Here is a 10,482-nt window from a genome sequence, read left to right as displayed (position 1 = left end):
CATTTATTTTGTTTCTATGCACCCTCACAGGACTCCACACACTCATGCACACCGACACTCCAACACACACACACACACACACACACACACACACACACACACACACACACACACACACACACACACACACACACACACACACACACACACACACACACACACACACACACACACACACACACACAATCCACATATACGCTGCTGCTACTCGCTGTGTCATATATCCTGATGCCTAGTCACCCTGTACATACACTACATGGCCAAAAGTATGTGGACATCTGCTCATCGGACATCTCATTCCAAAAATTATGAGTATCAATATGGAGTTGATCCCCCCTTTGCTGCTATAACATCCTCCACTCTTCTTTGAAGGCTTTCCTCAAGATGTTGGAACATTGCTGCGGGGACTTGCTTCCATTCAGCCACAAGAACATTAGTGAGGTTGGTCACTGATGTTGGGTGATTAAGGCCTGGCTCGCAGTCGGCGTTCCAATTCATCCCAAAGGTGTTTAATGGGGTTGAGGTCAGGGCACTGTGCATGCCAGTCAAGTTCTTGCCCACCAATCTCGACAAACCATTTCTGTATGGACCTCGCTTTGTGCACGGGGACATTGTCATGCTGAAACAGAAAAGGGTCTTCCCCAAACTGTTGCCACAAAGTTGGACAGAATAGTCTAGTATGTCATTGTATGCTGTATCGTTAAGATTTCCCTTCACTGGAACTAAGGGGACGAGCCCGAACCATGAGAAACAGCCCTAGACCATTTTTCTCATCCACCAAACTTAACAGTTGCTCGATTTTATACAATTGTCAGCAACGGTATGGCTGAAATAGCCTAATCCACTAATTTGAAGGGGTGTCCACATATTTTTGTATGTATAGTGTATCTACCGCTATCACTCCAGCATCCCTGCACATACATTGGAACTGACTCTGTATATAGCTTACTTACTTATCATGTTCTTATTATTTCTTATTATTGTGTGATTTTGTTCTAACTTGTGTTATTTTTAGTACTATAATCATATTGACTACTGCATGGTTGGGTTTAGAGCTAGCAAGAAAGTAATTTCACGTGACATTAAAACGTTAAACTACGTTTTTTCCCCCATCATAATCACTAAAGAAGTTCAGGAGAACTTTAAATTGAGATGAATAACAAATTATAATTTTGACTACAAATCCCATATGAACCATTTTGAGATATCCCCGCCCATCTTCGTCTAAAATTGAATCACTCCAATCACCGTATAGATATCCATGATCAACATGGAGTTTTGACCAACCAGAAATTTACCTCAGTGTTTCTACGTTTCCAGGAAGTCCCACATGTGAGAGCCGATCTCACCACGCGAAGCCTATGGAGTGTGGTAGAGAGGAACCGGCAGGAGAGGCAAGTAGGCAACGTCATTTCACCGACGACCGAACTAGAGCGGCAGCTGTAGCGCAGAGACCGGAGTGGCTTTGCCGGAGGCAGGTACGGTATCCTCGTCGTTTTTGTAAATGAAAGGGTTTGGAACCAGTTGACATTTGGATGATTTAACGTTTTCTCGAGGAAGAGAGTTGAAACTAGGTCGGGTTGCGACTTTAGACAATGAATGGGGTGGACACTAGGGCCTGGGAAGAGTGCGTAGGCCTAGTTTTTCCGCGCACTTTACTGACACAGCAGCGGGGTAGAGTCTTTCCTCCCGGTCGGTCCACCACACTGGTCAGGTCCCTCTCGGACACCCGCTTCTAGCTCAGAGAGGTAGACCCACAACTGTCACCCTGGCGACCTAAAATCCGGTCACTGAACCTTGTGAAGTTAGCTAAATCTATCCGTTGTGTTCGCGGCTGATGCAACGTTAGCCAACTAGTTGACGTTCTTCTCTTTCAGGTGCTGAAGCGATTACAGCAGGAAAGATGGCGGACGACCCTAACGCAGCGGACAGGAACGTGGAGATATGGAAAATCAAGAAGTTGATTAAAAGTTTGGAAGCTGCCCGAGGGTAAGTGGTTGAAATGGGCACACGATACAGGACGTATCACTGGGTGTCGGAGGGAGACGGAGATATGCAGACCTGAATGGACAGCTGGATAGGCGAGGACGAATTTTGGGAGTGGTACTCGCTAGCCAGTTAACGTACTAATAACACAGTCAAAATTGGAAATTACGTTAGTTCCTACCAATATTCGATTTGTGTCGTATAATTAGTATGATGCCATTCGTGTTATTTGTAGCTAGCTCGGTTACTTGTGTGTATTTATGTCCGGGTTAGTTAGCCAGTTAGCTACATGTTAGCCGAAAATGCCGGCATCTGTGGATGGGGTCTTTAGAATAGCGGCGTCGTTTTTATATCACACTGACGACTAGGTGCTTTTAGCAACGCGGCTGTACAGTACACTAGCCCTGTTTTCAATTGTACTGGGTTGCACAAAAACAGTCATTGGGAAGCCAGAAGCTAAATTCAATTTCAACTTAACTGCCAGTACTGTGGCAGTGGGCAGGACGGTTGGTCATTGTGACAGGGGGGGTTGAGACTAAATATCTAGAGGATCGTTAAAATTTAACTGACTTTACAAACATGGGTCTGTTGTAGACCAACTTTCTCTGCTAACATCATGTCGTCAATAAAAGTCCCGAGCAAGTTGTATTTTTTGGCCACATGTGGTGCCACTGGCACAGTAAGTTGAAACATCATTATATTTAACTTAACGTTATCTTCCCATGGACTGGTCTTTGTGCAAACTAGTACAATTGCACTTAACTGACACCAGTATGTTCCCATATGCTGCGATAGATAAAGCAGTTGTTGACTATGTTGGCTTGCTTTCAAAATACAGCATTGAGCATGTCTTGTATTTGGGAGTGGAAGGCTTAAAGCAACAATATGTTTGAGTAGCAAGCAGCAGGCACACAACTGCCATTTCCTATTCCTTTGTTGACAATGTGTGTAGTTAGCTAGCGGTCATCCATATTCATTTAGATAAGTAGTTTGACAAAGCTAGCTATGTGACTAGGCAAATGGTAGCGCTTTGTAAGTGTTCTTATTGTCCACTGACACAGAATCCTCTGCTACATACACATACGGTTGACAATTTGGCCTATATTCACTAACCAACTACCTGTATGTATGCAGCGTCTACATGTATGGCTCGCTGGTTTGCCTTTAACTGGTAGTGAATGTGGCACGGTAGGGTTTTAGCGCAGTCGTCGGTGTCAAGGACAGAACTTATCGTTCTGTATGGGACTGTGTGCCCCTCTCCTTTCAGACAGTAATGTTTGGTGTCAGACTGTTTTAAAGTTGAGGTGTGTGTTACAAGGATAGATATGGGTCAGGTTATATTAGAGGATGATTGGGGGGGGGGTTGATGAGTGGCAGATTTGTTTTGATTGAGAGCATATTCCTTCCTTTCAGAGATTGATATGACTAAGACAGTTACATAAACACACACTTTACACAGGGTTGTGTAAATACACTATCTGTACCTCTCTCCTCAGTAATGGAACCAGTATGATCTCACTGATCATTCCCCCTAAGGACCAGATCTCCAGAGTGGCCAAGATGTTGGCTGATGAGTTTGGGACAGCCTCTAATATCAAGAGCAGAGTCAACAGGCTCTCTGTGCTCGGGGCTATTACCTCTGTACAGCAGAGACTAAAGCTATACAATAAGGGTGAGTGATTTGTGTTCAAATGTAACTGTGTCGTCATGTATCTGCGCTAGGAGCCTTGACCTCCTCATAGTGGACTCTAATTCTACAGCAAGGATGTCTCTTTCTTGTTAGTTGTGTATATTTCTTAACTTCTTATGGGCAGGTGGGATGGTAGCGTCCCGCCTGCCCAACATCTGGTGAAATGGCAGCGCGCCAAATTCAAATTAAATTATTAGAAATATTTAACTTTCAAACAAGTGCAATACATTAAATTAAAGCTTTACTTCTTGTTAATCCAGTCACCGTGTCAGATTTCAAAAAGGCTTTACGGCGAAAGCAAACCATGCGATTATCTGAGGACAGCGCTCCATCAAACAAACAGACAATCATATTTCATCCCGCCAGGTGTGACAACTCAGAAATAACAATATAATTCATGCCTTACATTTGAAGAGCTTCTTCTGTTGGCACTCCAATATGTCCCATGAACAAAAGGACCATTTGGGATGTTTGATAAATTCCGTCGTTATATCTCCAAAATGTACATTTATTTTGGCGCGTTTGATCCAGAAAAACACAGGTTCCAACTTGTGCAACATGGCTACAAAATATCTAATAAGTTACATGTAATCTTTGTCCAAACATTTCACACAACTTTCCTAATACAACTTTGGGTATTTTTTTAACTTAAATAATCTATAACATTTAAGATGGGATAAACTGCGTTCAATAGCGGATAAAAACCATGTGGAGCAAGCTTTCAGGTCGCGCGCCCAAACTACAACAGTACACTAGACTCGACCCTACTTCTTCATTACACAAAGGAAAAACATCAACCAATTTCTAAAGACTGTTGACATCCAGTGGAAGCGATAGAAACTGCAAGCAAGTGCCTTAGAAATCTAAATCCATATAGAAAAACTTTTGAAAAGAGTGACCTCAACAACAAATCCTGGATGGTTTGTCCTCTGGGTTTGCCTGCCAAATAAGTTCTGTTATACTCACATCATTCAAACAGTTTTAGAAACTTCCGTGTTTTATATCCAAATCTACTAATAATATGATATCCTAGCTTCTGGGCCTGAGTAGCAGGCAGTTTACTTTGGGCACGCTTTTCATCCGGATGTGAAAATACCGCTCCCTAGCCTAGAGAGGTTAAGGGTCACTGGGTCTTGCCTGTGTTGACTGTTAAGTCCCATCTCTCTCTTGCAGTGCCCCCTAACGGCCTGGTGGTGTACTGTGGGACCATTGTGACAGACGAGGGCAAAGAGAAGAAAGTCAACATAGACTTTGAGCCTTTTAAACCCATCAACACCTCTCTGTACCTCTGTGACAACAAGTTCCACACTGAGGTAGGAGCTCTACATATGTACAGTGTCTTTGGAAATTATTCAGACCCCTTGACTTTTTCCACATTTTGTTACACATTGATTAATTTGTCCCCCCCTCTACACACAATACCCCATAATGACAAAGCAAAAACAATTATTTAGAATTTTCTGCTTATTTATAACATTTAAAAAAACATTACATTTACAAAAATATTCAGACTCTTTACTCACTACTTTGTTGAAGCACCTTTGGCAGCGATTACAGCCTCGAGTCTTCTTGGGTATGACGCTACAAGCTTGACACACCTGTATTTCGGAAGTTTCCCCCATTCTTCTCTGCAGATCCTCTCAAGCTTTGTCAGGTTGGACATGGAGCGTTGCTGCACAGATATTTTCAGGTTTCTCTAGAGATGTGTGGTTGGGTTCAAATCCGGGCTCTGGGTGAGCCACTCAATGACATTCAGGGACTTGTCGAAGCCACTCCTGAGTTGTCTTGGCTGTGTGCTTAGGGTCATTGTTGTGTTGGAAGGTGAACCTTTGCCCCAGTCTGAAGACCTGAGTGGTCTGGAGCAGGTTTTCATCAAGGATCTCTCTGTACTTTGATCCGTTCATCTTTCCCTCGATCCTGCTCGTCTCCCAGTCATTGTCGCTGAAAATCATCCCCACCGCATGATGCTTCCACCACCATGCTTCACCATAGGGGTGGGTGCTAGGTTTCATCCAGACGTGATGCTTGGCATTCAGGCCAAAGAGTTCAATCTTGGTTTCATCAGACAAGAGAATCTTTTTTCTCGTGGTCAGAGTTTTTAGGTGCATTTTGGCAAACTCCAAGTGGGCTGTCATGTGCCTTTTACTGAAGTTTGGCTTCTGTCTGGCCACTACCATAAAGGCCTGATTGGTGGAGTGCTGCAGAGATGGTTGTCCTTCTGGAAGGTTCTCCCATCTCCACAGAGGAACTCTAGAGCTCTGTCAGAGTGACCATCGGGTTCTTGGTCACCTCCCTGACCAAGGCCCTTCTCCCCCAATAGCTCAGTTTGGCCTGGTGGCCAGCTCTAGGAAGAGTCTTGGCGGTTCCAAACTTCTTACGTTTAGGAATGATGGAGGCCACTGTGTTCTTGTGGACCTTCAATGCTGCAGAAATGTTTGTACCCTTCCCCAGATCTGTGACGCAACAAAATGTAGAAAAAGTCAAGGGGTCTGAATACTTTCAGAAGGCACTGTATGTCTCCTCTTTGTGGATGTTTAATGGCAATTAAATTGTAATGAAAATGCCCTGTCTTTCTTTTTTCCCTCTCTACCCTCTCCCTTTCTCCAGGCACTGACGGCCCTGCTGTCCGATGACAGTAAGTTTGGTTTCATAGTGATCGATGGTAGCGGGGCTCTCTTCGGGACACTCCAGGGGAACACCAGAGAGGTGCTGCACAAGTTCACAGTGGACCTGCCCAAAAAACACGGTACGCTCTGCTCATTACACACATACGGACACAGACGGACATAAGAACAATAACATTAGAAATTTTAAATAAGAACAATTGATCAAAAAATGTTTTTATCCCCCATCATTACTTTTCTATCCATCTAACGTTCTCTCACTGTCAGGCAGAGGAGGTCAGTCTGCTCTGCGGTTTGCCCGTCTGAGGATGGAGAAGAGGCATAACTATGTGAGGAAGGTGGCTGAGACAGCTGTCCAGCTCTATGTGTCCAACGACAAGGTCAATGTTGCTGGAATGGTCCTAGCAGGGTCTGCCGACTTCAAGACTGAGCTCAGCCAGTCCGACATGTTTGACCCTGTAAGTGTGTGTTTGAGATGACCCATGGCTTATGCTGCGCCGATCCTTACTGTGATCAGTCAGTCCTTTGTCAGACTGATGCTTTTTGGTGCAATTCCTCTTGTGGATTTGCTCATTCTTAGTGACAATGCATAGCACTGCACACTAACCCCTGGTTTGTGTGCGTGCGCGCGCAGAGGTTACAGGCGAAGATTCTGAAGCTGGTGGACATCTCGTACGGAGGAGAGAATGGTTTCAACCAGGCCATCGAACTGTCGGCAGAGGTCCTCTCCAACGTCAAGTTCATCCAGGAAAAGAAGCTCATAGGTGTGTGTTTGTGGCACATGTTGAGGTTAGATTTTGGGTTATCTCAGCGAATGTTTGCCTGTGCCTGCGTTTGTCTGGTGTTTGTTTGTTCGGGTTAGTGAAGATTGTGAATGATGATGAGTAATAATGATGATTGCTACCCCATTTCCATCCCCCAGTCACTCATTCTTTTTTATTTGACCCTTTACACCCCCCCCCATTTTCTCTCTGGCTGCAGGGCGGTACTTTGATGAGATCAGTCAGGACACGGGGAAGTACTGTTTTGGGGTGGAGGACACTCTCAAAGCCCTGGAGATGGGAGCTGTGGAGATCCTCATCGTCTATGAGAACCTGGACACCATGCGTTACATCCTTCGCCTGCATGGGGCCGAGAGCATCGGAACAGAGAATGGTACACACACGCACACACTACCCCTGTGCAGTATGTTGTCCTGCTCCGTGAAGTAGAACAACTGAGCAGAGAATGCTACAGATGCATTCCCTTTTCACACACACACCATTGTTAGGTTAGATTACTCGTTGGTTATTACTACATTGTCAGAACTAGAAGCACAAGCATTTGGCTACACTCACATTAACATCTGCTAAGCATGTGTATGTGACAAATAAAATTTGATTTGATATGGGTTCTCATTCCCTGTCTCCATTGGCCGTTTGTGTTTCAGATGAGAAGACTCTGTATTTAACACCAGAGCAGGAGAAAGACAAGTCCCACTTCACAGACAAGGAGGTAAAGCCCTGTTCTCTATCCCTTGGTGTCATACACACAGTTGCCCATTCGGGCGGTTCAATTTGTTGCTTACTTGTAAACATTTCTTTGCGCTCTCTGTGTCCATTTGGTGTGTGTGCATGTTCACAGACTGGGCAGGACCACGAGCTGATTGAGAGCATGCCTCTGCTGGAGTGGTTTGCCAACAACTACAAGAAGTTTGGAGCCACGCTGGAGATCGTCACAGACAAGAGTCAAGAAGGCTCCCAGTTTGTCAAGGGCTTTGGAGGCATCGGGGGTGAGTCCGCACCAGCCACTTGTTATTATAGGGTTATAACACACCACTGTTCAACAGTTAGAAATATCTTTGTTTTTGAAAGAAAAGCATTTTTTTGTCCATTTTAAAATAACATCAAATTGATCAGAAATACGGTGTAGGCATTGCTAATGTTGTAAATGACTATTGTAGCTGATTTAAAAAATATATATATATATAAATAAATAAATTATGGAATATCTACGTAGGTGTACAGAGGCCCATTATCAGCAACCATCACTCCTGTGTTCCAATGGCACGTTGTGTTAGCTAATCCAAGTTTATAATTTTAAAAGGCTAATTGATCATTAGAAAACCCTTTAGCAATTGTTAGCACAGCTGAAAACTGTTGATTTGAGAAACGGATGCCTCACAAGTCGTCACTAATTAGTACCCGCAAAACACCAGTCTCAACATCAACAGTGAAGAGGCGACTCTGGGATGCTAGCCTTCTAGGCAGAGTTGGAAAGAAAAGCTATATCTGACTGCCCAATAAAAATAAAAGATTAAGATGCGCAAAAGAACACAAGACACTGGACTGAGGAACTCTGCCTAGAAGGCCAGCATCCCGGAGTCACCTCTTCACTGTTGATGTTGAGACTGGTGTTTTGCGGGTACTATTTAATGAAGCTGCCAGTTGAGGACTTGAGGTGTCTGTTTCTCAAACTAGACACTAATGTACTTGTCCTCTTGCTCAGTTGTGAACCGGGGCCTCCCACTCTTTCTATTCTGGTTAGAGCCAGTTTGCACTGTTCTGTGAAGGGAGTAGTAAACGGCATGGGAACGAGATCTTCAGTTTCTTGGCAATTTCTCGCATGGAATAGCCTTCATTTAGAAGAAATTAGTTTTGGAAGAAATTACTTTGTTTCTGGCCATTTTGAGCCTGTAATCGAACCTACAAATGCTGATGCTCCAGATACTCAACTAGTCTAAAGAAGGCCAGTTGCATTGCTTCTTTAATTAGCACAACAGTTTTCAGCTGTGCTAACATAATTGCAAAAATGTCTTTTAATGATCAATTAGCCTTTTAAAATGATAAACTTGGATTAGCTAACACAACGTGCCATTGGAACACAGTGATGGTTGCTGATAATGGGCCTCTGTACGCCTACGTAGATATTCCATTAAAACCAGGCGTTTCCAGCTACAATAGTAATTTACAACATTAACAATGTCTACACTGTATTTCTGATCAATTTGATGTTATTTTAATGGAGAAAAAAATTGACATTTGTAAGTGATCCCAAACTTTTGAACGGTAGTGTAGGAGTCTCTGTTATGGTCATGTTGTGTAGGTAGTTCTCAGCATGAGATCAAATTCAAAAGCCTAACATTAGTAATGACCCTTCAATCCAGCAGAAGTCTTCACCTGGATAATTGACTCTTTCTCTCTTTCTCAGGATGCTTGCGGTACAGGGTGGATTTCCAGGCCATAGATTACCAGGCAGAGGACGATGAGTTTTTCGATTTAGATGACTACTAGGTAGTAGGGAACTGAATTGGGGAGAAAGAGGGGGAAAAACCCTGCAAGAATGAATGAAGAAATAAGGAAAGAAAAATGACTTATCTTTTGCAGCAAGTGAGAGGGGACAGACATATAGACAGACATATACATTACATTCAATTTTAAATGCATATACATACACTTCCACTAACGCTCACACAGGCTGAAGAGTGAAATTTTATTTCAATCCATAGAGGGACACAACCCTTCCTGAATGAATCCCTGCCTTAGAGTGCTGGTTCCTTCCCCTGGTTGGATTGGACTTGACTCAAATATTTTTTGTTCGTAGATTTTTTTCCCCCTCCATTTTGAATGAACACAACAGCAAGTTCCCAGCAATCCATACTCGCTGCCACCCACCGTCCCCTGGTCTGATTAAGACGGTCTGATGAAGACTCTGGACTCACTCCTCGCATATAGAAAACATTGATTATTTCTTCCCCTCATCCTGTCCTTGACCCCCCCCCCCTTCAATGCGTTAAAAAAAATGCATTTCATTTTTTTATTGGTTCCTGCTGTTGTAATTTTATGAGTGTGGGGAGTTTTTTTTTTTTACCTGGGTTTCTGTAGCAAAGGGGAGGGGGTATTAAATTTGAACTGCTCAAAACCATTGCTACCTCCTCATCCGCTGTTGTCTACAATCCTGTGGAGTGGCTGGCCTTCTGAGAGCGGCTGGTTCTTCCTGTTTCCCCACCAATGAAAGGTTTCTTTGGCCAATAAGCACCAATGAGTGTGACTAGAATGTCTGAGTTGTTTTGCTGTAATGATCATCATGGTGCATGTATTTTATTTGGTGTGGAAAATAAGGATACTGAATTCTAATCAATGAGGGCCTTAGAGTTAGATTCACTGGTCAGGTTTTTAAAATATCAAATCAATTGCTGTCAAA

At 43.5% G+C, this 10,482-nt stretch overlaps 1 protein-coding gene across 2 annotated transcripts; it reads left to right on the top strand.

The window, feature by feature from the left end:
• Positions 1 to 1,325: 1,325 nt before the first annotated feature.
• On the top strand, positions 1,326 to 10,203 carry LOC123994050 (eukaryotic peptide chain release factor subunit 1-like). Of its 2 annotated transcripts, none has more exons than XM_046296536.1 (11): positions 1,326 to 1,478; positions 1,878 to 1,989; positions 3,483 to 3,658; positions 4,850 to 4,989; positions 6,284 to 6,422; positions 6,568 to 6,758; positions 6,935 to 7,064; positions 7,282 to 7,455; positions 7,730 to 7,794; positions 7,924 to 8,071; positions 9,490 to 10,203. In XM_046296536.1, exons 2-11 carry the CDS (start codon positions 1,904 to 1,906, stop codon positions 9,570 to 9,572), a joined length of 1,332 nt encoding a protein of 443 aa, XP_046152492.1. In that variant the 5' UTR covers positions 1,326 to 1,478; positions 1,878 to 1,903; the 3' UTR covers positions 9,573 to 10,203. The 2 variants fall into 2 exon arrangements, with proteins under 2 accessions (XP_046152492.1, XP_046152490.1); XM_046296534.1 differs by lacking the exon at positions 1,326 to 1,478 and adding an exon at positions 1,636 to 1,748.
• Positions 10,204 to 10,482: the final 279 nt, after the last annotated feature.

This window comes from Oncorhynchus gorbuscha, linkage group LG13 (genome assembly GCF_021184085.1).
Source record: "Oncorhynchus gorbuscha isolate QuinsamMale2020 ecotype Even-year linkage group LG13, OgorEven_v1.0, whole genome shotgun sequence".
Lineage (NCBI taxonomy): Eukaryota > Metazoa > Chordata > Actinopteri > Salmoniformes > Salmonidae > Oncorhynchus > Oncorhynchus gorbuscha.
The sequence above is the reverse complement of the archived record's forward strand: the minus strand, read 5'-3'. Positions and strand labels throughout refer to the sequence as shown.